The following is a 25,529-nucleotide window of genomic DNA, read 5'->3' on the forward strand; positions in this document are numbered from 1 at the left end:
GGTCGACATGACCCTCCTCATCTCTCCTGCTCACGGGGAGGGGTCATGCTCTAGAGAAGAACTGCTGAAGACTGGTCAATGCAGCAAGCCCAAAAGGCTTAGAAATCAAAGAACAGGATGGAAATTCCAGGCCCTAGATGATGTCACAAGGAGACATGTAAACTGTCCCATTTAGTGGCTAGAGGAAGGTTAGTTATGAATGAAACACAGAAAAATGCTTCCAATTAAGCCAGGAGCCTGAAAGCAGTAGACAACTCTTTTTCCAGGTGTTTTAAATTATAAAGATATTTTTATCTTCATAAGATGTTTTATCTGTATCAGATGTTTTAAATTTACATTACATTCTAATATATTAGAAGATTGATGTGGCCACAGTGAGCCAATTTACTACCAGGCTTCATTCTAGAGGGGGTTTGTGTAGAGGCCATTTCAAACCCTCCAGGGTAAGTACATTCTAATATATTAGAAGATTGATGTGGCCACAGTGAGCCAATTTACTACCAGGCTTCATTCTAGAGGGGGTTTGTGTAGAGGCCATTTCAAACCCTCCAGGGTAAGTACATTCTAATATATTAGAAGATTGATGTGGCCACAGTGAGCCAATTTACTACCAGGCTTCATTCTAGAGGGGGTTTGTGTAGAGGCCATTTCAAACCCTCCAGGGTAAGCTATTTCTGAATAATGCAGGAAGATTATACCAGAAATGACCGCAGTGAGAATTGAGAGTGTAGCCAAGGTCAGGAATGATTCTGACCTCCGCGTCAGTGACCTAGTAATAGTCACTCGGGGACAGGAACCTGGAAGTTAGGCTCAGCATTCTCCCAGCAGGTCAGAGTCTGGATCCCGGTAGCTGGAGGACTTGCTACAGCCAGGTGGAGCAAGCTGTGTTCACTCTGTTCTTATGTATCACAGAAACAAGCCAGTGGGCCAGGAGCCAGAACTGAGAGGGAGCAGGAACAGCCCAGCACAGCTCTGGAGCTCAGGGTGGAGGAGCATGGCCACTGGATGCAGCCACTGCCTCCCTTTCCCTCCCCCTCCCCCGTGCAGCCAGTGAGCAGGAAGCCAGCTTGTAGGCTCCTGAACACCTCACCCATGGTGCTGTCTCCCTCTCCCTCCCCCCGTGCACCCTGTGAGCAGCTTGTAGGCTCCTGAACACCTCACCCATGCCGCCCACCATCTTCCCCAAGCTCTCTGTGAGCTTTATTGCCAGTGTGAACATGACAGGAAGGCAGAGAGATGGCCACCTAGCTGCCCTCCTTGGTTGGGGTGTGTAGCTGTGCAGACACCCGACTTGGAGAGAGGAGCTGGTTGAGTCAGGACTCAGAGAGACACAGGTCTGGAGTCTATGCCAAGACATTCATCGCTCTCCATGCTGCTGACTTGCAGTGACCCTAGGACCTAACCATTCCCTGAGGTTGTCTCCCAGTGAGTATGTGTTCAGCAAGAGGATGGCATTGGAACCAGGTGGTCTTTCCAGCTGGCAGTTTCTGAGAAGCCTTGCATATCGGGAACACCGAGTTAACCTCATCAGGCCAAAGCGGCTTAAAGAATGAGTGGCCCAAGTGAATGCAAAGAGTACGGGGCTCTGAGGCTGCCAGCTGCCCCAAATGCCTGGCCTCCTATTGTCAGTCCTGCTGGGAAAACGGTTCTTGTAGATCGCCAAGGGCCTGAGCCAGAGCCAATTTGTGAATTTTGCACCCAGCCTAGTTTGCCCACTACTTTAGAACTTCAGCAGAGGGAGGGAACCTGCTTTGTTAAAGAAAGCCTGACCCTCTGGCTGTCCGTCAATATTGAGAGCCACTGCTTTGTGACTTTCCAGGCTTGTGAAGTTTTCTCCTTCAATGAAGCTTCTGTATGCAAGGAGTATAGTGTGAAGAATGAATTAGAAATAGCATGAAAATAGCATGTTCTTCAGAATCAATGTTTCAATTATTTTCCTAAAAAAGAATTCACATTAGGTCATCATGATAGCCCTCTTTTGTTTTTGTTTTGGTTTGAGACTTGTTTCTTTGTGTAGTCCTGGCTGTCCTGGAACTCACCATGTAGACCTGGCTGACCTCAAACTCAAAGATCCACCTGCCTCTGCCTCCTGAGTGCTGGGATTAAAGGTGTGCGCCACCATGCCCAGCCATCATGATATTCTTGAACAAGCAGATAAAATGAGTCTTCTTCCTCCTTGTGTGACTTTGTTGTAGGGATCCATGGGGAAGGATCCACCTTCAGCACCCTGTGTGGCCTCCTGCTATGGGATATCATCTTCATGGACGGGATACCAGATGTCTTCAGAAACGCCTATCAGGTGACCTGCTAACACCACCCATGCCACCCGGGGCCTCTCCTGTGCACACATACGTGCCCGTGCTTCATGCCCACTGGCACCAGGGTCTGAAGCCAGCAGCAACCTGGCCTCGTGGTGACTTTGGGATCTATTCACAGGGGCGCTAATTGCATGGGAAAGGACCTTTTATTTTGAAAGAGGAACTAGTAGCTTTTAACCCCAACCCGAGTGTCCCTTCAACATTACGTTTTGAACTTTGAGTACCCAGCACCCTCAGCCGAGCGCTTGTTCTGGCAGCACCCAGCCAGTGGCTCACACAATCCACTCCCACTAGCTGCAGCTCTACCAGTTCAATTTAAATGATCACTAAAATTCCAGGATGAGAGCTTACAAGCTTACATGTATCTGATATTTTCACTCATTTCCTTTGAAGAAAACACTGTGCCAGCCAGCTGGCTAACTTCCAGATCCGTGGGACTTGAGCGTCCCTGCCTGAGTGTCCTTCCCAGGCGCGTTAGGGAGGTTTCTTTTCTCTTCCACACAGGCATCCCCACTGGATTTGTGCACAGACAGCTTCTTCTCGAGCAGGAAGCAGGCCCTGGAAGCCAGGCTGCAGCTGATCCACAGCGCCCCTGCTGCGAGCCTGCAGGCCTTGGTGACAGAGGCGTGGCAGGCCCAGCAAGGCAGAGTGACTGCCCTGGTCAGCTGGGACCGCTTCTCTTCCCTTCAGCAAGCTCAGGTAATGCTCCGCAGTGCTGGCTGCATTTGGGCAATTATATCAAAATGCACAGAGATGTGTGTGTGTGGTGATACTCAGTCCCCCGAGCCCAGAGGCCACTGTCAGTGATAGACACGTGGGGACATTCAGAAACCTCCAGTTTGATGCCTTCCCCACGTCCTTTGTGACTTGTGGCCTAAACAGGGAAAGGGCAACCTCTGCCCTGTAGCTGCTGACCTCTGTAAGGAGCGAGGACTTCTCCCTCTTCATCAGATGTGCACAGGATGTCCTCACCAGGCCGAGATTGGTAATTGACCACGGAGAGCTCTTTGCCAGAGCTTATCTGGGGTTTCGCCAGCCACTCTGGAGCCTGATCCGAGCGGCAGAGCCACCTCTGATGTTCCTGGAGCCCGTGTTTGTTGAATTGTCCTGGTGTACTCTGATGGCCACTCAGGCCCATTTTGGGGTCTCGGTCTTGAAGGTGGGTAACTCTCCTTTTGTGTTTAGGATCTTGTCTCCTGCCTTGGGGGTCCTGTTCTCAGTGGTGTGTGCAGGCGTCTGGCTGCTGACTTCCGACACTGCCGAGGGGGCCTCCCTGACTTGGTGGTGTGGAATTCTCAGAGCCATCACTACAAGGTCAGTAGACAAGACTGTGTGTGATTTTATCAGTGACTGTGTCAGAGTCCATGTGCTAGGCATTTTCGTCATGGCTGTTGGAAGGATTGAATTCCATTCCTGGATAGTCACTAGGCTGGAGGCGGGGCTTCTCAGAGACTCCTAAGGACCTGGGGTGCAGTGAGACAGGCAGTCCCATGCCGCCCCACCGTGGGGTGATAGTCCACTAGTACCTGCATCCTGTTTCTAGAACAAGTCACCAGCTGCAGGGCGCCGAGAGGCAGGACTTTGCACAGTGTGTGGACCCAGGACCTCAGGAGTCCATAACAAACCACATCCCCTGGGCCTGTTCCTGCCTATTGTCATCGCTGGTTGGTTTTGTCTTGTCCACACCTCACACTGCACTGCCTCTCCTGTACTTGCCCCTTCTTCCCCTTCTTCTCTTCCTCTTTCTCTCCCCCTTTTCCTGACTCATATTTCATTCTAGTCTGTGATTTGTCTTTTTACTTCCTTAGTATCTTTTGATGATCAGAAATTTTAAATTCGGATCAAATTGAGGTGTTCTTTAATGGACTATATTGGTATCAGCTATCAGAATTACTTCCATGACCTGAAGCCATAGAGAGGTTCTCTCGTGTTCTGCTCTAGAGGCTCTGTTTACATTTTATTTTTATTGTGTGATTCCTGTAGATACTTTTCCGTCTGCTGTGGGGTTGAAATAAATTCTGCTGGGGCGTAGCTGACTGTTGAGCTCCATCTGTGCTGTCTCTGATGAGAATATTTTTGTTTATTATGTATAGAACTTCAAGCCTATCGAGTAAAGTACTGAATTTAATTCTTCAGTCTGGGCTTCTGTTTCTCCCTTAGTTTGTGTCTTTGAAAGGTTACCTGACCTCCTGGCTTCTTTAGAACAGAAATGTTTGCCCATTCCCACTTCTGCCAACTGTATAGGTTTAGGCACACCATCTCCATGAGCACCAACAAATTACCCACGCTGGCTTTTTTTCTGGTATCAGCAGAATCTGGCACCATTATCTTGAAAGAATGGCCTTTGCCTTGCCCAAGTCCACTTCTTACTCTCATTTATATAAGCTTCCGGGTCAGAGGTGAGCTGCCTCTGGCTGGCCAGCCTAACTTAGGAGAAGAGGCTTGCTTTCAGGAGTCCTCTGGGAGCAGGCAGCCAGTTCCCTGTGGTACCCAGAATAAGATGGTTGTTCTATATCCTGAATCTTCCTGGAGCACGCAGTGCCCATCAGTTTTGCACTGCTGCCTCCCACCCCTACCCCACTCCAGGCACTAGGATAGTGAGTGCGTACCACCATGCTATCCTTTCTTAGCGAGCTCTGGGGATCAAAATCATATTGTCATGTTTGGACCTCAGCACTCAGGAGGAAGCAGACTGCTCTCTGTGAATTTAAGGCTAGCCTTAAATTTTGAGTTCTAGAGCAGCTAAGCCTATATAGAGAAACCCTGTCCCCCCCCATCCCCGGGAAACAGACGCATGCTGCTCATGTGTGCACACACACATTTCCTGCACACTACTGGATTGTTTTGATTGCTGTCTCCTAACTTAGCGGTGAACAATAGTGACCCAGCTCCTGCCTTCCTGCACCTGATACTTAATAAACACGTTAGGGACCAGCGAGATGGCTAAAGGCGCTTGCCGCCCAGCCTGACAACGTGAGTTATGTCCCCAGACCAACTCCTGCAAGTTGTACTCTGACAACACCGCCTCCCCCAATATTTTAAAAACGTGGGAAAAAGGAACAGTTCGGTCTTACAATAAACACTTGAAGAAGTGCCTGGGAAGATCCTGAGAGGTAGAGCTCCGTGGAATGAGCTTACGCAGACCTGTGAGACCTAGGAAACCACACATGTGATCAACAGATAGGTGTGTCCTAAGCAAATGCCGTGTGAGGTCCTGGGTTGGGGTGAGATTGGTGTGAATGGAGCCTTTGGGATGATTGGTAGAGACTAGATCCTACTTTTCTACATCACAATATGAAGCTTTGGTTCAAGTGCAAACCTAACAGATTGAGGGGTTAAAATAGGGACCAGCAACCCAGTGCACTCTTTAAAACCAGTTCTGTTGCTACTGCCTAAGTTGGCCTATTCTCCAGAACTGTGTAGTTCCCACAGAACAATATCTCCCGGGCTGTCCCAGCTGCGTATCTTTTTGTTTTAAGTACGGACAGTGGTGTAGACCGACCCATCCACATAGGTGGCAGTTTAAGTGACTGTAGCTCTTTTAGGTCCCTCTCCATTTCAGTAAGATGTTGATAAGTTTGGAAACTTCTCTTTCAGCTGGTGGAGGTTAAAGGCCCCAGTGATCGGCTTTCATGTAAGCAGATGATCTGGCTGGATGAACTACAGAAGCTGGGGGCAGAAGTGGAAGTCTGCCACGTGGTTGCAGTCGGTGCTAAGAGCAAAGGTCTTGGCTGAAGAATGTCGCATTGGGGATATCTGGCCATCCACTGGGACAAGATCTTCAAGAGGATAAAGCTGTTGGCGCTGTTTCCACTTTGATTTTTCTGACACCTGAGATCAGAATGTACAATGAGATCCTTGTATAGTATCTGTATGTCACAAAGCTTGCCATCCGCTGGGAAATATCGGATCCACGGTGAGTGGACTGTAGGAGCTGCAAGCTTCCGTATTATTAGGCTAAAAAAGTCAAGAGAAAAAATGAACATGATGAACCTTTGAGGTTTTTTTTTTTTAACACAAGTATTATTTCTCCATTAAATACACTGGAAATGGAGATTCCTGAATGTCGGTTTGTCTCATGATTACCCAAGAAGGGCAGAAACCATAGAAATTCTGATTTCCTTAGGGCAGGAAAAGCAACCAGAAATAAATTCTTTATTTCGAAGAGGAGGAACCCAGAGAATTTCAGTTGTGGTGTCATGATGCGTGTCAAGCTTCAAGCTTTTGGATTATGTGTGAGAAAAAACATGTGCCAAGATGTTAGGGAAGACAGTGCTCTCCTCGATTGCTCCCACTTTGTCAAAAGTTGGTCTAGAACCTCCCATTCCGCTCCCACAGTTCACTACAAGGTGGATCACATCATCAAGGCAACAGACATACCCGATGTGGGTGTCCTTCTGTATGTTGAGAATATGTGTTGCTCTTTTTGGTTGATGAATAAAGTTCTTTTGGCCTATGGCAGGGCAGAACATAGCTAGGCGGGAAAGCCAAACTGAATACAGGGAGAAAGAAAGGAGATGCCAGCAGCCACTAGAGGAATAAGATACCAAGTCATTACCAGTAACCCGCAGGGCACGTGGCAATACACGGATTATTAGAAATGGGTTGGTTTATATGTAAGAGCTAGCCAGTATGTCCTTATGAATATTTTAGTCATGGTTTCTCTTGCTGTGAAGAGACACCATAAGCATGACAACTCAAAGGAAAACTCTTTCAGAGGTTTAGTCCACTATCATCACTGTGGGACTTGGTGGCATGCAGGCAGGCATGGTGCTGGAGGAGATGACAGTGCTCCATCTTGGTCCACTGGGAGCGAAAGGACTCTGAGTTTCAAACTGGGCATAGCTAGAACATAGAAGATCTCAAAGGCCACTTCCATAGTGACATTTCCTCCAACAAGGCCACCCTCCTAATAGTGCCACTCCTTATGGGCCAAGCACATAAGTCAATGGGGCCATACTTATTTGAACCATCACAATGAGTCTCTGAATTTCCTGAGTATCTACTGTTAAGTCCCTCTTTTCGTTTCTGATTTTGTTAATTTGAATATGCTTTCTCGGCCTTCTAGTTAGTTTGGGTAAAGGTTTGCCTGCCTTGTTGCTTTTTTTTTGCAAAGAACCCAGTTTCACTGATTATTTGTATTGTTCTCTGTTTCTATTTTGTCGTTTTCAGCCCTCAGTTTGATGAGTTCATGCCATCTACTCCTCGTGGCTGTCTGCTTCTAATTTTGCTCTAGAGCTTTCAGGTGTGCTGATAAATTACTTGTATGAGATCTCTCGGGTTTTTTTGTTTTTTTGTTTCTTTGTGTAGGCACTTAGTGCTATGAACTTGCCTCTTAGAACTGACTTCATTTTGTCCCCTAAGTTTGGGTATTTTGTGTATTCATTTTCATTTCATTCTAGAAAGCCTTTCTTAATTTCTGTCTTGACCCATTTTTCATTCAGTAGTGAGGTGTTTACTTTCCATCAGTTTGTAAGCTTTTTTTTTTTTTTAAAAAAAAAGATTCATTATGTATTTAGGGTTCTGTCTGCATGAATGCCTGCAGGCCAGAAGAGGGCACCAGATCTCACGATAAACAGTTGTGAGCCACCGTGTGGTTGCTGGGAATTGAACACAGGCCCTCACTGAGCCTTCTCTCCAGCCCAAGTTTGTAAACTCTTTGTTATTGATAACCAGCTTAAATGTGTGGTGGTCAGATAGAATGCAGGGTGTTATTTCTATTTTATTTGTTGACACTTGCTTTATGGTCAAGTATATGGTCAATTTTGGATAAAGTTCTATGAGTGCTGAGAAGGTATATCCTGTTTTGGGTGAAATGTTTCCTACATATGTCAGGTCCGTTTGGTTTATAACATCTCCTACCTCCACCATTTCTCCGTTCAGTTTTTGTCTGGATGACCTGTTTATTGGCAAGAATGAATTCTTCTGCTATCAATGTGTGAGGATCAATATGTGATTTAAGCTATACTATTGTTTCTTTTATGAACTTGGGTGCTGTTGTGTTTGGCACATAGATGTTAAGGATTGCAATGTCCTCTCGGTAGGTATTTCCTCTGATGACTATGAAGTGTCTTTCCCTATTTCTTCTGATTAGTTTTAAAATCTATTTTGTCAGATAGTAAAATGGCTATGCTAGTTTGCTTCTTAGGTCTATGTGCTTGGAATATCATTTTCCATCTTTTTACCCTGGGATGATATCTGTCCTTGATAGTAAGATGTTTTATTTATTTATTAAAGATTTCTGCCTCCTCCCCGCCACCTCCCATTTCCCTCCCCCTCCCCCAATCAAGTCCCAGTAAGATGTTTCTTGAATGCAACAGAAGGATGTGGATCCTGTTTCCACCACCATCATCAGTCTTTTTATTGATGTTGAGAGATATCAATGAGCAATGTTTGCTGATTCCTGTTATTTTGTTGGTGTTGTGTGATGTGTGTGTATGTGTGTTTCACCTCTTTTGATTTTATGGTATGGGATTATTTATTCCTTGTATTTTCCTGTGTGTAGTTAAACTCTTTACATCGGATTTTTTCCTTCTAGGACTGAATTTGTAGATAAATTATTTCTTAAATTTGGTTTTATCATGGAATGTCTTATTTTCTCCATCTATTGTGACTGAAAATTTTGCTGGGTATAATAGTCTGGGTTGTCATCTGTGGTCTATTATTAAGAGTTTGTAGAATATCTGTCTGTGATCTCCTGGCTTCTAGAATCAGGTGTTATTCTAATAGGTGTGATGTTACATTTTACTAGATCTTTTCCCCTTTTGTCTTTTAATATTCTTTTTTTGTTCTGTACATTTAGTGTTTTGATTATTATGTGCCAAGGAGAATGTTCTAGTGCAGTCCATTTGGTGTCTGCATTCTTCTTGTACCGATAACCATCTCCTTCATTAGGCTGGGAAAACTTTATGATCTTGTCAAAAATATTTTCAGTGTCTTTGACCTCTATTCCTAGATTTGAAATCTATTCATAGTTTTGGTCTTTTCAGTGTCCCAGATTTCCAGGGTGTTTTGTACCAGGATGTTTTTCAGACTTAACACTTTCTTTGACCAAGGTATCCATTTCTTTTATGATGATTTCAATGCTTTAGACTCTCTCTTCCATTCCTTGTCTTCTGTTGCTGAGGTTTCTCTGAGGTTCCTGATTGAGTTCTTGAATTTTTCATTTCCAGATTTCCCTCAGTTTGGGTTTTCTTTATTAATTCTATTTCCATGTTTATGTATTGAATTGTTTTTGTTTATTTCCTTACATTGTGTTTTCATAGATTTCTTTAAGGGACTTATTCCTCTTTAAGAACCTCTATCATATTCATAAAGCCTGTTTTAAGGCCTTTATCTTGTTTTTCAGCTATGTTAAAATTCTCAGGTAGGGTTTCTGGGCTCTAGAGAAGACATACATACTGTCCTGGCTGTTGTTGTGTTTTTACGCTGGTGTCTAGGCAGCTGAGTTTGCGATGACTGTATATCTAGGTGTCGATATCTGGTCTTGTCTTTGTTGAGGGGTGTTTTGTCCCTTGGTTTCTGTTACCCTCTGGTTCTCAGGATAGTGTGGTGACTATGTGCTTCCTGGTAGGGACTTCTGTGATTCTGTTAGATGTGGTCACTGGGAGTTCCAGTTAAAATGCTTCTAGGTATTAGGAGCTGAAATTTAGGAATGGGGAAGGGCCGGGGGGGGGGAGTTAAGGGGTCCACAGGAGGGAAGAAAGTTCAGTTTAGTCCCCTGGGAATAGGGACAGAGAGTGAGGAAAGACCATAACAGGTAGTTTCCTACAGAGCTGGGGATGAGACTGGGGGATTGGATTTGGAGGAGAGGATGGAGAGTGAAGATCTGAAGCTCGCTTACCTGCTTCGCTGGCCTACTTGCTTCTCCAGCAGGCTTGGCAGGTAGGTTCCCAGGGGATGCCTGCTGAATTTGGTGGCTGGGATAACGGGATGATTAGGAAGGTTGGAGGTCTGTGTGGTTCGCTGGAGATGGGGACAGAGGAGGGAGATCCACAGTAGGTGGTTAGCTACAGACTTAGGGCTGACACCAAGGGTGCTGGATTTAGAGGACAGAACAGAGAGGTGAAAATCTGCAATTAGGCCACCTGCTTCCCTGCCCAGAGCAGCCTCTGGGTTCCCAGGGAGTGCCTGCTCTTGTTTGGGGCTGAGACAATGAGATGAAGGTTAGAAGAGAAGGTCTAGATGATCCACTGGAGATGGGGCAGAAAGGAAGAGGAGTCTACAGTGGGTGGTCTATTACAGAGCTGGAGGTCACACAGGGATAGCTGGAGGAGCTGAAGAAGAAGTGAGGATCTGCAGTCAGGCTACCTGCTTCCCTGGCTGGAATGGCCTTTGGAAAAGTCCTTGTTAATAAAACATGATTATAAAATAAAGCGTGCCACTAACTTCTTATATCTCGGAAGCACCTGAGGCTAGATTAGCAAAGGCAAGACCAATGCCATCGCATTTGTACACCCTTTTAAGGAACACCCCCATTGGCTAGATCAGGCTGATTTTATACACTGTCACTATAACAGGGATGCTCACCAGCCACTGCTTGAAAGAGTCTCAGGTTGGAGAAGGGGCCTAGAAGGAGGTGACTTGACAGTATAGCAGGGTCAGGTCTCAATGTGGGGTCCCAGTCTCCAGGGACTCAGGGAAACACAATTCCCCAGTATTAAAACTGATAGGGAAGTTCATTGCTACTCAGGTGGCCTAACTACAGCCAGTTCTGAATTGATGTGAAAGTTGTTTCTCCATTCCATCTTAGAGGGTATTCAAACCAGATGAAGAAAGGATACACAGTACAGGCGGGAGCCGAAGCCTCCCGTCATCAGTGGCTATGGTCTTATGGACTGTTTCATACTGGTCACTACTACAAACAGTTTCAGTGGAAATTTTATTTAGCAGTCAGAATTCCCTTTACATCCTTTCTGTTGAGCAGTATGCAGCCAACCTGCTCGTCCCTCTTCAGCTCACCAGTTGTTTTTAGGCACAAAGGTTTCAGTTTTGTCGCAATACCAAGTTTTGTACTTGAGGTTACTGCTACAGCAAGAAGATCTTGTTGAAAAATGTGTTGAGCAGTTTTCATCTTTGTCTGTCAGTACAAATTAATGTCCTGTCCTAACAGAGTTAGGCATTTTTGGTTTTAGAATTGGTTCCCATCGTAAAACAACAGTAAGACACCCCACCTTTAGGATTCGCACTAGAATGTCCAGTGTCAGCTTTGCGTGGACGCCAACAGCACAGGCTCTGCCCACAGGGCCTGGGAGACAGTGGCCTCGAGCTCTTTGGTATGCTGCATGCAGCCATGCTTACCTCTTCTGCCACCACAGGGTCACTTGCGCTAACAGAGGTGCCGAGCAGCTGTACCATGGGCCATACTAGGGCTTTGGAGCTGTTTTACAAATAGTATGCACAATAATCATGATATAACAACCACCTAGTGGGAATATTAAAACATTTACAATTGATTACCATACAAAAATAGGCAATTTCCATCATAAAAGTAGTGTTAATAGTACCTGACCTTTTTGTAAGTTAACAAAAACAAAGTTCTTAAAGGAGTTGAAGTAAATGTAAGGGATGTAAATTACAAAGATATAAGTTCCCATTCCCAAAATAAATTTAGAACAATTTCTAGAAGTAGCTTAATGAAAATGTGGGAATTACTATCAGGCTCCAGTGGTCTCAGGGCCCGGGGCTGCTAAGCAGCCAGAGACGAGAGCATCCTCACTGCTGATAATGCTATTTGTATAAGTTCACAAGAGCCCTTATTCTATAGGCAGCAGATGGGTGGAAACATTAGGTTAGCCATGAGATTGGAACTTCTTAAGATTCTTTCAAGGACAACTGCTCTGTTAAATGCAGAGCCATCATTAAACAGTTTGCAAAGGTAAAAGCAGAAATGGCTATGCAGCACCACATACAGATCCAACTACTTGAGAAATTCTGTTATAGAAAAAGAAACCAACTAAATCAGCACTTTACTATAAAGTATTTTGAAACCCAAGGTGGTGATTTAAGACACTGCCATTGTCCATTAGGAAATATCCACCTTGAAACGGGGAGGAGGCTCTCCACACATCAACAATTGGGAGCTTCTGAATTTGGCCTCATAAAGCCGGCCAGGTTCTTAGCACGGCTTGGAACGTGGGTTTCAGATGAGCTTCTCAGCCTCTTGGCACTGACCCCCAAAGTCAGAAGGGGAGCCGCAAAGTGTATTAAAATGGCAGTAATTGGGGAAGCCCTCTGCTCTAGTCTGTGCACCTGTTCATCTCATAACCTCCACTAGCTACTGCTAAGGAGGAGTGCGGACCTATGTCAACATGCCAGCTGACGTGATCATGGGGGGCAGAGCACTCCCAGTAGCCCGTGGTCAGGGTGAGGCATGCTCCTGTCCACAGCTGGAGTTGTGCCTCTGCTGCCTAAAGAGTCTCTAGGGGTTCCACCCCTGAGATTGCAGGGTCACTTCCTGAGGGACAAAATGTCGCTCTGGAGACTACTGGCTATTAGTGAGGCCTGTTGGCAAGAAGCTATTCCCAGTATGTAGTTTGTAGTGGGGTCTAAATGCCCAAAGTTTGAAACGTGGAGTTATGGTTCCCCCTGTTATTCTGGCATCTTAGTTACTCTCATCTTAAGGTCCAAGGCACTTCTAGGTTTAATTAGCTACAGTGAATGCTTTAAAGTTACAGTGCATTTTCAAAAGTTAGTTGTACGGAATTAAAGCAAACTCAGGGTTCTGGAACACAGTGATCTAAGGTCCTAAATGAGGTCAACTAAAATAATAAAGTCTAACCCCAGAACACAAACCCTCATTAGTTAAGTTCAACCAAAGAAAAACATATGGATGCCAACTGAGGCCTGCAGGGAATTTTATCAGATGATCTGAAATGCATGAAGTGCTAATTTATGAACTTCCTACCCACCGTCTTTGGGTCATGATCTGACTATCAGATAACCTTTAATAGGTAGGAAAATAGATGCTGATGAAATTCACATACCAGAGAAACCTCACTTACTGTGATCACAGGTCACAATGGGGAATGTGTACTGCAAATGACACAAAGGACAGAGGACAAAACCAAAGTCACACTGCCCTTAGAATAACTGAAGGCAGCATGATTAAACAAGTTTTAAATATTAGTGCAAATTTCTTACATATAAAATGACCAGTTTTAAACACCTAGATTAGCAATCTCAGTTCGGAGGGGAAATATATAGCTTCTCGCAATGTGTTCAGAAAATACATTAGTTCAGTCTTCATTTGCTAGCGTCTCAGTTGATAGCCATATTTTGGCCCCACTTAAAAATTTGCTTAAGGGTGTTCCTAAAATGCTCCGTCTGCACAGATTTCCTACAGGAGAAAATGGAAAGGAAGAGGAGAGAAACTCTGGTGTCTCCAGGGTGTCGTGTGGACCTGTGGCTCTGAAGTACATCCTGCTCTGCTCCAACTCTGCATAGCAAGCTTCCAGAGGGCCACTCCGCTGCTGCCTCAGCATCCTGCCTAGCATGTCCACCTCATCAGCCAGGAGAGAGAGCTTGTGGAAGGCCATGATGGAGCCCCCGAGGTTGATCTGTGCCTCAGGGACCCAGCGGAAGTAGCACAATTTCCACAGTTTAATGTGTGTTCCAGAGAGACGTGGCAGGATAATGCCATGAAGGTTGGCTGGTCTAGAAAACCACTCTTTAAAGTACTGTTCCACTCCACTGTTCTGACTGTCGGTGTGCTGAAGTGGGTCTGGCTTCAGTTTCAGTATTAGTGAGTTTCTCCTCGGAAGCAGCTCCTGGTCACTGATGATTCCATTCTTTAAGCATGACGGCATCCCTCTCAGTGTAGAGCTGTAGCTTTTCTGCACAGGAGACAGATCTTGGCATTACTCTACCGGAGCACCCACTTTTCAAAAGGACCAGTGATGCAGTTTAACCAGCTAGGATTAATAGCTGGGAGGGGTTCAGCCTTGAAGGACATGGTCCTTCTTTCCCTTGTGGAGCTTACGCTGTCTTCTCTGGAACTAACTTTTTGGATTGACTCTCCAAGGTTATTACTGTGCCAGGAGAAGAGTGGAAGAAAGGCAAGTACCATTTGCTTTAGTGAATGCTCATAAGACTGTAGGGGTAAGGAAAACATCTACACTAGCTGATTTCTAGAAAGAATAGGCAGGCTAGCAAGAAGTCCAGCTCGGAGCTGCCAACTGCCATCTCTTATGCCAAATGGGCTTCACGGGCCTCAATCACCAAGAAAAAAGTCAAAATATTATCACATTGGTTAAAAAGGAAGGCCTCTCAAAACTTGCAGTAGTTGCCTCCTACAAAGTGCCTGTTTCTAACACTTGTAAAGACACAATGGCTAGCGACAGGGCACTGCAGCAGCATGGGGATGGCGTCTCTACTGCTAGTGTGCTGTCTGCAGCAGCATGGGGATGGGGTCTCTACTGCTAGTGTGCTGTCTGCAGCAGCATGGGGATGGGGTCTCTACTGCTAGTGCACTATCTGCAGCATGGGGATGGGGTCTCTACTGATAGTGCACTGCTGTCTGCAGCTTACCTTTGTCCGCTTAAAAGACTTCCTGGAGCCATTCTGTACACAAGGAGTGCTCTTGCCAATGTAGAAGGGGTTGTGGAAAAGGGTCCGATCCTTTGCTGTGAACTGAAGAGCCCAGTCCCAAACCGAGGGGAATTTCAAGCCCTTCTCATCACCCAGCTGAATATTTTTGCTGATAGCGAACTCCTATAAAGGAAAGCACATGTGTGAGAAGACACACCCCCACTCTTTCTCATACCTGCACCACCAGGGAAGTTTGTCACTAGAGCACTCAGGCTCATGGGAGCAGGAAGTCTACCCTGAAAATGAGGATGGGACATGGGTGAGAGATGCACATTGCCTGTACAGCATGTTCCCAGCCTTGCGACCAAGGAGACTTTGTACTCCGGGCAATGAAGGTGCTAACTAAAAACAAAACAAAGCATTTCACTAGAATGGAACTGCAAACCTTGGACCACTGTTGACATCCCTAGGTTTACAAACATGGTGAGCTAGGTTCACAGAACCTAAACAACTGTGTGGCAGCATGTCCTGAAGCACAAAACCTAGGGGCCCTTCCCCAACTCCCATGGGCTTTTCTAGCCAGCCAGCAGGGAGTTTCCTGCAGCGAGGCTCCCCCAAAATCCAAACCCATCCACTGGACCCCACAAGCTACTAACCACACCCCACCTAAGAGCTGAGAGCTGGCTATAATACTGAAGAGACCAAGAGCCTGCTACAACACTGAGGGGATTAGGAGAGAGCACCAAGAGAGCAGGTGTATAGAGACCTCAGAGGCCTTCTGAGACAGACACTGACAGTACAGAGCAGACCAAGAAAAACTCCCAAATACTCAGACAGCCACAGCAAGAATTGGAGCAAGACACAAAGAAACTGCTGGCCTCATTTAGAGGAAGAGATAGGTAGACACCAATACAAGAATTCCTCCAACAACCTAAAAAGCAAGATGGTAACCAGAACCCAGCAGTCACACATCAGGAAGACTTGATAAACCTAAACCAGAAGAAGTAGAAGAAAACGACTTTAAATGTAACTTTATGAAAATGATGGGGAACTTTAAACAGGAAGTGAAAAACTCCATTAAAGAAATGGAAGAGAAGACAAACAGAAATTGGAAGAAATTAATAAATCCCTCAAAGAAACACAAGAAAAAAAACAAACAGGTGAAAGAAACAGTTCAAGACTTGAAGACTGTAATAGAGGTAATAAAGAAAACACAAACCAAGGTAATTCTGGATATGGAAAATCTGGGTAAACAAACAGTAACTACAGAGGCAACTATAACCAACAGAATACAAGGGATAGAAGAAAGAATATCAGGCCCTGAAGATACTATAGAGGAAATACACTCACTGGTCAAAGAAAACAGTAAATTCAACAAATTCTTAACACAAAACATTCAGGAAATCTGGGACAACATGAAAAGACCAAACTTAAGAATAATAGGGATAGAAGAAGGAGAAGAACTCCAGCTTAAAGACAGAAAATACATTCAGCAAAATTATAGAAGAAAACTTTCCCAACCTAAAGAAGGATATCCCTATGAAGGTACAAGAAACTTACAGAAAACCAAATAGACTGGATAAAAAAAAAATCTCACCATATAAAAATCAAAACACAAAATATACAGAATAAAGAAATAATAGTAAGAGCTGCAAAGGTAAAAGGTTAAGTAACATAAAGGTAAACCTATCAGAATTATACCCGACTTCTCAATGGAAACCATTAAAGCCAGAAGGTCCTGGATAGATGTGCTGCAGAAGCTAAGAGACCATGAATGCAAGCCCAGACTACTGTACCCAGCCAAGTTTCATTCACCATTGAAGGAGAAAACAAGATACTTCATGACAAAAACAGATTTAAACATGCATGTGTGTATGTGTGTGTGAGAGAGAGAGAGAGAGAATGCCCACATGCTCACAGTAGACAGACTGTGCATGAGTCACTGAAAGGGGCAGGTGGGGACAGCTGGGGGAGGCAAGAAAAGCCCAGGAAGGGTGTGCTCCCAGTAATGAAGGCATACAATCAGGAGGTGGTAAGACTGCAGCTGTGTAATGGGGAAGTCATTTATTTTCTACATCTTGACAGCTTCTGGGCTTAATTTTTACATTAGAAAATGTTAAATCTTTATAGGAAGACATAGAATAAACTGCACAAAATTTCCTTCTCAAACTGATCAATGAAAAAAATGTCTCACACAGAAATGTGAGTTTATCTTGAGTCCTAAGCTCTCCAAAGCAGCAATGCTGAGCAATCTCACTGCCTCTCATGTAAGGATGAGGACTCTCACGTAAGACAAGGCCTGTCTCCCTCCTCCCTCTTCATACCCCTTCTCTCCCTAAACAAGGTAGGGCCCTAATCAATCAAGGTCCAGCCTTCTTCTCTATGATGTGCCTCATTCCCAGCCAAAATAGCCTGACTAGTGCTCTTTGTCATCATGTGTCATAGTTGGCAATGTCACTATACACAACAAGACAAACGGCATTACTGTTACATGATGGACCCACATTGCAGATGTGAAGCTGGGTTTACTAGTCTATTTCTGAGAGAATCACAGGCCCAGCATTTTCTAGAATGAATAAAAAATGAAATTTATGCCTTGACAATGCTGAAGCATGCATGGGCAGCCCGTACATGGTGGTTCTGTTGAAAACTTGTCCATATTGGGTTTCATGGTCTAAGTTGATGAGGACGACTGACCAGGTCTCTTCCTCAAGAGGGCACCGGATATCATTACAGATGGTTGTGAGCCACCATGTGGTTGCTGGGAATTGAACTCAGGACCATTGGAAGACCGGGTAGTGGTCTTAACTGCTGAACAGAATTAAGAATTTGTGCTCTAAGGCCACACTACCTAGACTGGGGCTTCAGGTCTAATGCTGAAGGCCAGAGAGTGGATGAGCTCTCAAGTCTACAGAAGCTACCCTTTGACTTCCCTCCACGGTCACTGTAGCATTTCTGAGCTCCTCCCACTGTGGGTTCACATGGGGTGAGGCAAAGCGAGAAGATTCACACCAGTGGAAGCAAGGGCTGGTCTCAAATATGGCTCCATATGCTTAGTCCTCAGTCTTCTTCCTCCAATGCTATGAACTGTCACCACAGATTCAATCCTACCCACAGTGGCTGCCATGTGACACGAGGGACTCTGATAGCACACATGGTGACGTGGAGAACTTCAGTCTACCTTTGTGTCTAACCTTCCTCTTCCACAGCTCCTTAAGAGTCAGCTGAAATAGAACTGTTATTCTACTGACTTATCAGGAAATAAATATCTTCAGCTATTGATCAACAACTCAGATGTACAAGGAAGCACAAGCAAGGCAGCCGGCTCAGTACTGTGAGCCCAGCTATGCAGGAAGCTGAGGTTTAGGGATTGCTATGTCAAGGTCTGTTCAAGTAACTGATAGACATCGTTTCAAAATTGGAAGGAAAAATAAAAGATGTCAGTGGGGAGGTGTTGAGCTAGGGCTATAACACAGTAGCATGCACTGTGTTTGAGCTAGGGCTATAACGCAGTAGTATATACTGTGTTTGATGATCCATCCAAAAATCCAAAAGACTATTTAAGGAGATTAAAGTAATTGATATCCTTAAACACATTTATTATGAACAATTTACAGAGGAAAACAAAATGTTCATTAAAAAAAGAAAGATTCTTTTAATGCATTCTGAAATAATTTTGAATGGTAATAATTTTAAGTCACATTTTAAACATGTAGTTAACTGTAGTTCAATTATATTTCAAAGTTGAAAGAGGGGGCAGAGGAGACACCAGATAGATGGCTCACTGGATAAAGCACTGGCTGTGCATGCAAGCATGAGGACCGGAATTTGGATCCCTAGAACAGGGTAAGGTAGGTATGGTGGCAATCTATGATCCCAAAACTCGAGAGACATGGAGAATTCCTATGGCAAGTCGACTAGCCAGAAAAGCAGAACTGGCAGCTCCAGGTCTGTAAAAGACTTGTCTCAAGAAAACAGGGTGGAAAGCGACTGCGGCAGACACCAGATGTTAACTTCAGGCCTTCAAATTCACAGGCACCTGCATGCACACGTGAGGGCGTGCATACATACTGGACAAAAGTGTACACACCCATATGCACAAACAGTAGCCGCAGCCAGCATGGCACTTACCGTGCTTTGCTTCACGCGCTGATGAGGAGAGTTGAACAGGAAGGTGCCGAAGAGTGAGATGTGGGTACTGTCGCACAGCACTGCTAGGTATGTCTCTGAGAATTCGAAGGCAGCTGGATATTGCTCTAGCAGCTGCCACGTGGTGTCCAAGAAGAGCAAGAATAAAGGAGACTGGCAAATACGGACAGAGAAAGGGATTATTTAGTGCTGTCCTCTGGTTGTCACATGTACTCCCTGATTGATTATTGGTACTAAAGAAGCTAACAAGAAAACATCTAAGCCTCAAACACTTGGCTGAGCTGAGCTAAGGCCATGCATATAGATTAAACAAGACACACATTTAATTTAAAAATAAAAAAAAAATGGTGCTGGGCGGTGGTGGCATGTGCCTTTAATCCCAGCACTTTGGAGGTAGAGTTTGAAGTCAGCCTGATCTACAAAGGGAGTTTCAGGACAGCTAGGGCTACACGGAGAACCCTGTCTCAGGAAACGTAACAAAACAAAAAAGTAACTCTTCTTTGCTTAGCAAATACGGTAAGAGCGGACAAATGAGCGTGCCGCCTTGTACCAATGTGGAGGAGCAGGCCATGTGTTTAAACAGCCGGCAAGTGTTTCCACAGAGCAACACAAACTGGTCAGCCAATGACCATGTTCTCATCCAGGAAATTCCCCAAGTTTCCTGAAGCTGTTGGCATCAGCCCTAGGCCACATGGAGGACTCCTGGGAGGCACTGCCACTAGTCGACGGTGCTTTCTCAAACGACAGTAAAGGAGCCAACCTAGCTGAGTGGCCTCCAAAGTACTACAGGATCTTCTGCAGCTAAACAGGGAGCCCAGGAAGCCACACAGCTGTTATGAAGATGTTCCCTGCAAAATCTCGGGTCTAACTGTTATGGCCTATTTTCAGGAAATGTGAAACTCCAAAGATGATTTGAGTTAGCTAGGATATTCTTAGCATTCAATTCTATACAATAGGGGATTGCATAATGGTACTTCCATACATGTAGAAGTGGACTGTGTCCACCTGCCCTCTTACACTTACCCCTGCCTATTCCCCAGCAGTCTCTCTCCCCAGAGGAGAAAGTGTGCTCTGTCTTCCCAAGTCTGGCTTATTTGCTTTACCATCATGATCTCCAGTTGCCCCATAGTTCCTTCTTTTTTATGGTACACTGCTATGTCTTGTATACCTACACGCTGGATTTTCCTTACCATTCAATTGGGATGAGGGCAACCAAGCTGACCTCACACTGAGCCTGGGTAGTATGTCTTTTGGATGTGACCTTTGACCCTCCTGGTATACAGCAAGAAGTGGCATAGTTGGATCATAAGATAGTTCCTATTTTAGATTTTTAGGAACCTTGTGGTTGTTTGAATATAATTGACGCCCCTAACCTCAGGGTACCACGCAGTGTGTCAGTCTACTTCCTGACGCCTGCAAGGTGCAGCACTCTCAGCTTCAGCACCACGTCTTCCTGCACGCTGCCATGCTCCCCATCATGATGATAATGAACTGTGAACTACCACCTCAGTTAAATGTTTTCATTTTCAATAGTTGCTCTGGTCATGGTGTCTCTAAGACAAACTTCCACACTGATTCCTATGAGAGCTTCACTAATTTACATGCCCGCAGCGCGCATAAGAGTCGCCTCTACCCTCATCCACATAGCACTGATGGCCTCTGCCTGCACTTCCTGTAGGCCTTCCTCTAGTGGCTTCAATGCTTTATATCTATTATATTATATTATAATATATTATACGGTCTTTGATTCATTTTGAATTGATTTTTCCAGTCTTCCAAATGTGGGTAATCTGGTTTTCCCAGCAACGACTCACTAAAGAGGCCATCTTTTCTTCAGTGTATGCTCTCAGCACACAGCTGCAGTTGATGCACTTACCTTAGTCGGCTGTTTCTTTCCTGTTGGTCTATGTGCCCTTTTGTGCCAGCCCAACGCTGTTCTGTTACCTCTGCTCTACAGTATGATCTGAAGTTAGGTATCATGCTACTGCTAGCATTGCTTCTATTTTTTTTTTCGTTTTTTAAGAATGCTGTGTCCTAAAATGGATCTATTTTGGAGAAAGTTCCATGAGCTGCTGAGAAAAATGTATATCCTGTAGCTATTAGGTACAATACCCTGTAGATGTCTATTAAATATATTTGCTCTGTAATGCAGTTTAAATTCTGCTGGTGTTGTTTTTATTCTTCTGAATGACCTATGAATTCAGGAGAAGGTGTGTCAGTTGCTTTTCTCATCACTGAACTCGAACACCTGACAAAAGCCATCTATGGAAGGAAAGGATTATTTTGGCTCCCAGTTTGAAGGAGCCTAGTCCACGATGGGGAAAGCATGGTAGCAGACAGGTGTGATAGCTGTGGCAGCTGCCAGTTCACATGTATGTGGATCAGAAATCAGGGAATAGACAGAAAGTGGTGCCAGGCTATGATCCACAAAGCCCAGCATTAGCACGTCACTTCCTATAGTGAGGCTTCACCTAAAGATCCCAAAGCCTTCCAAAACAGCCATAGAGCTGGACCAAGTGTCCGACTATATGAACCTATTGGAAACATTCACATGCAAACCACAACATTCTGCTAATGGTCCTCATAGGTTCATGGCTCACTCAGCGCAAAATGCATTAAGCCCAGCTCATAAGTCCCCTAGTCTCACAGTTTTAATGTTATTTGAAAGTTTAAAGCCCAGTGACTTCTGAGATTCCTGGTAAACTTCTACTGATGAGCCCCTTTGAAATTAGAGAATAAGCTACTGCCAATAAAGACTGGAAAAGAATAGACATTCCTGCTCATAAGACAGGAATGGAGCAAAACAACATAAACAAGTGAAAAATTGTACCAAAGTAAGGTTGAAAACCAGCAGGGTAAAGTGGCTTTGGCCCTGGCACTTGGGGTTTGTGCTCACTTATGTGTGCTTAGATGGGAGTTTATAGCCCTGCCTCCAACTCTGGTGCCTCTAACACTTATGACCTCTCCCTTGGATCAGTTCCACAACATGCCTGCAGTTTGTTGGCATCTCCAATATCCTGGAGTGCCCACTAACTTAGATTTCACAGCTTCACAGCTTCAGATATAGCACACTTAGGTGTCCTCACAGGAAATAAAATGGCTTTATCAAAAATTGGTGCAAACCTTCATTTAACAGCCCACCCCTTCTTGCATTTTGCATGTCTGTAAAACTATCACCATGTGGACAATGCCAAGTCCACTGACAGCTCAAGGTGTAGCTTGAATCCCTTGGATCACAGTTGGAAATCAGGTATTTTGGTCACACTTTTGAGTACCTTGCCACGGAACCCAGGAAAGCACTTTCATGGCTACCATTTGCCAGTAGGGTACTCTAAGCCCTGTCCTCTCAAGTGAATCTGCAATGGGTGAAGCCTTGCCCCCAAAGCACCTTTCTTACCGTTTTTTAAAATTCAAGGTTTCTCCTTCATGACATTAATCTTTTTAAGAATCACAGCCATTCTGCAGTAATTCTGTCACCAACTGAATCTGGTTCAAGCTCTTTTCCTCATCAAGCTGCACATTTCTGTCCACAACTGTAACCAGATCACTCCTTCCCTTGCCAGAAGTACAATTTTAACATCTTCCTGCTCCACTTTCTGCTCTCTCTCTCTCACTGCAAATCTGGGTAAACAAAGTGAACAATAACCATTCTGCAGCCTGAATATTCTTCTGTCTTGAAATTTCCTCTGCCAAACCAATTAGCCCATTTCCTTTGAGTTCTGTCTTATTCAAGTTTTCAGACTACTACACGAACGGCTTTAGTCCTTCTGAAACCCTGTGAGCATGGTGTGCACTCTCCGTGTGTCTACACTTGTCTTTCCCACTCACACTAGAATGCACAATTAAGCTGTGTTTAGTGAGTTCTAGGGCTCTTATACTGAACCTCCAAACTTTTCAAAGTTCCTTCAGAACACCACTTCCAAAAGCAGGTTCATGCCAGCAATGGCTCCACTTACTGCTACCAAATTTCTGTTACTTAGTTTTCTCATTGCTGAAGAGAAGCGCCCCACAAGGGATTTATTTTGGTTGGTGGCTTGAAGTGATAAAATCCATTATAGTGGAGAAGATGCCACAGAGCAGATGGCTCTTCAGAAGCAGAAACGTGGCAGTGGCTTGTCCCATAGAACAGGAAGTGGAGGGTAAGAGGTTGGCTCAGGTTATAAACTCAAGACCTACCCTAGTGATTCATCTTTCTAGTGAGGATTCACCTCCAAAAGTTTCCGTTAAAAAACAAAAACAAACAAACAAAAGATAAATAAATAAAAAGAACTTGTCGTCTGAGGATCGATTGTTCCAACACAGAAACCTACAAGGTACATTTTTATATTCGTGCTGTAACCAAGGTGTATGGATGCCATCTATAATTGTTGTATTGGGATCAGCTTTTATGTCCAGTAATGTTTCTAGCATTTGATGCGTGGATGTTTATAACTGTTATGTATTTTGATGAATTGTTCATTTTAATCAATGAAGTAACTTTGTCTTTAACTGATTTTGAAGTCTGCTTTGTTAGATGTGAATAGAGCAAGTCCTTACTTAAAGATTTCATTTCCATGAAATATCTTTTCCTATCTTTTCACTTCCAGGCTGTATTTTATCTTTACCAGTGAGGTATATTTATTGCAGGCAGCAAATACTTGGGTCGTGTTTTTTAATCCAACACTTTGACACTCTGCTTTGTTCAGTTAGTGACTTGAAATCATTAAGATTGGGAGTTACTATTTAAAATTATGGGCTGGAGAGATGGCTCAGCGGTTAAGAGCATCGCCTGCTCTTCCAAAGGTCCTCAGTTCAATTCCCAGCAACCACATGATGGCTCACAACCATTTGTAATGAGGTCTGGTGCCCTGTTCTGGCCTTCAGGCATACACACAGAAAGAATATTGTATACATAATTAATAAATATTAAAATAAAATAAAATTATGAATTAACTCCTGTCATCTGTTGTAATTATATATATATATATATATATATATGTATATATATATATATGTATATATATATTTTGAGACAGGGTTTCTCTGTGTAGTCCTAGCTGTCCTGGGACTAGCTCTTTTAGACCAGGCTGGCCTTGAGCTCAGAGATCTGCAGTTTCTGCTTCCCAAGTGCTGGGATTAAGGGTTTGTGCAACCACAGCCCAGCTCCTGTTGTAATTCTTGATTCATTCTCCAACTCTTATCAAACCTTCTAGTAAGACTTATTGTTTCCTCCCCTGTGTAGAGGATTTCTCTCAGTACTATCTGCAAGGAATGCTTATGAATTTTAGCTTATGACCTTTACTTCTTATTGTCTTTATTTGTCCTTTGATTATGAAGCATAATTTTGCTGGTAACAGTAACCTAGTTTGATAGTTTGGGGTTTGTTTTTTGGTTTTCTTTCAGGGCTTAAAATACATCTTTTTTTTCCCTCTGTTTAACAGCCTTGCCTGTCCTACAACTCACTCTGTAGACCAGGCTGGCCTCAAACTCAATAAGATCCACCTGTCTCTGACTCCCAGGTGCTGGGATTAAAGGCGTGCGCCACCACCGCCCAGCTAAAATACATCATTTTAGGCCTGCCTGGACTTTAGAGTTTCTGCTCAGAATTCCCCTGCTATTATGATGGGTTTGCCTTTCTATGAGACTTGACATTTCTGTCCTGCAACCTTCAATAGTTTTCATTTTTCCGATCATTTAGTTTTTAAAAACATATTCTGATGGCGCTAGAGCAATGCCATGGTGAAAAGAGCATTTGTTGTTTGCACTCGTTAGTTTTTCTGAGCCTGGAAGAAACTACAGTCACCTGGGAAAAGGTGACCTTCACTGAGCAACTCCCACATTAGACTGGCCTCTGGGGATGTTTATGGAGCATCTTTAACTTAAGTATCAATATAGGAGGGCCCACCCACTGAAAGCAGTCCCGTACTTAGATGGGTGGTCCTGGGTTGTATAAGAAAGCAATTTGAGTGGGGCGGTGGTAGCTCATGACTCTAAGAGGCAGAAGCAGGTGGATCTCTGTGAGTTGCAGGTTAGCCTCTCTACAGAACAAGTTCCAGGACAGTCAGGGTTATACGGAGACACCCTGTTTCAAACCCATGGCACCCCTCCAAAAAAAAAAAAGAAACAAAAGGAAAGGGAAAATAGGAGGGAGGGAAGGAGGGAGGGAGGGAGGGAGGAAGGAAGGGAGGAGAAAGTCGAGCAAACCATGGAAAGCAAGCCATTAAGCAGCATTCCTCCATGGTTTTTGCCTCGACTTCCCTTAGTGATCAGCTGTTCTCTGGAAGCATAATATGAAATAAACCCTTTCCTCCCCAAGTTGCTTTGGTTATGTGTTTATCACAGAAACAGAGACGCATATAGGTCACTGCTCTGGCACAGGATCCAAGTTTAATTCTCAGTACCAACAGCAGGTGGCGTTACAATCACCTATAACTCCAGCTCCAGGAGAGCCTAATGCCCTCTCTGACCACCACAGACTCTGCACTCATAAACAAACACACACACACACACACACACACACACACACACACACACACACACTTTTAAAAGTTGTAT

The 25,529-nt window shown here is 44.4% G+C and overlaps 2 protein-coding genes across 2 annotated transcripts in view; one reads left to right on the forward strand and one right to left on the reverse strand.

Annotated features, from left to right (window-relative positions):
• Nucleotides 1–6,721, forward strand: part of Fan1 (FANCD2 and FANCI associated nuclease 1) — a 30,174-nt gene extending 23,453 nt beyond the window's left edge. The window contains exons 11-14 of the mRNA XM_005357806.3: nucleotides 2,196–2,299; nucleotides 2,823–3,017; nucleotides 3,504–3,632; nucleotides 5,916–6,721. Coding sequence (XP_005357863.1) covers nucleotides 2,196–2,299; nucleotides 2,823–3,017; nucleotides 3,504–3,632; nucleotides 5,916–6,053 — 566 coding nt within the window. The 3' untranslated portion in view covers nucleotides 6,054–6,721. The remainder of the gene's footprint in view (nucleotides 1–2,195; nucleotides 2,300–2,822; nucleotides 3,018–3,503; nucleotides 3,633–5,915) is intronic.
• A 6,703-nt stretch (nucleotides 6,722–13,424) lies between these two features.
• Nucleotides 13,425–25,529, reverse strand: part of Mtmr10 (myotubularin related protein 10) — a 53,510-nt gene continuing 41,405 nt past the window's right edge. Inside the window, exons 14-16 of the mRNA XM_005357807.3 lie at nucleotides 18,978–19,148; nucleotides 14,847–15,029; nucleotides 13,425–14,152 (exon numbers count right to left, since the gene is read on the reverse strand). Of these exons, the coding sequence (XP_005357864.1) occupies nucleotides 13,556–14,152; nucleotides 14,847–15,029; nucleotides 18,978–19,148 (951 nt within the window). The 3' untranslated portion in view covers nucleotides 13,425–13,555. The remainder of the gene's footprint in view (nucleotides 14,153–14,846; nucleotides 15,030–18,977; nucleotides 19,149–25,529) is intronic.

Source organism: Microtus ochrogaster, chromosome 22 (genome assembly GCF_000317375.1).
Source record: "Microtus ochrogaster isolate Prairie Vole_2 chromosome 22, MicOch1.0, whole genome shotgun sequence".
Taxonomy (NCBI): domain Eukaryota; kingdom Metazoa; phylum Chordata; class Mammalia; order Rodentia; family Cricetidae; genus Microtus; species Microtus ochrogaster.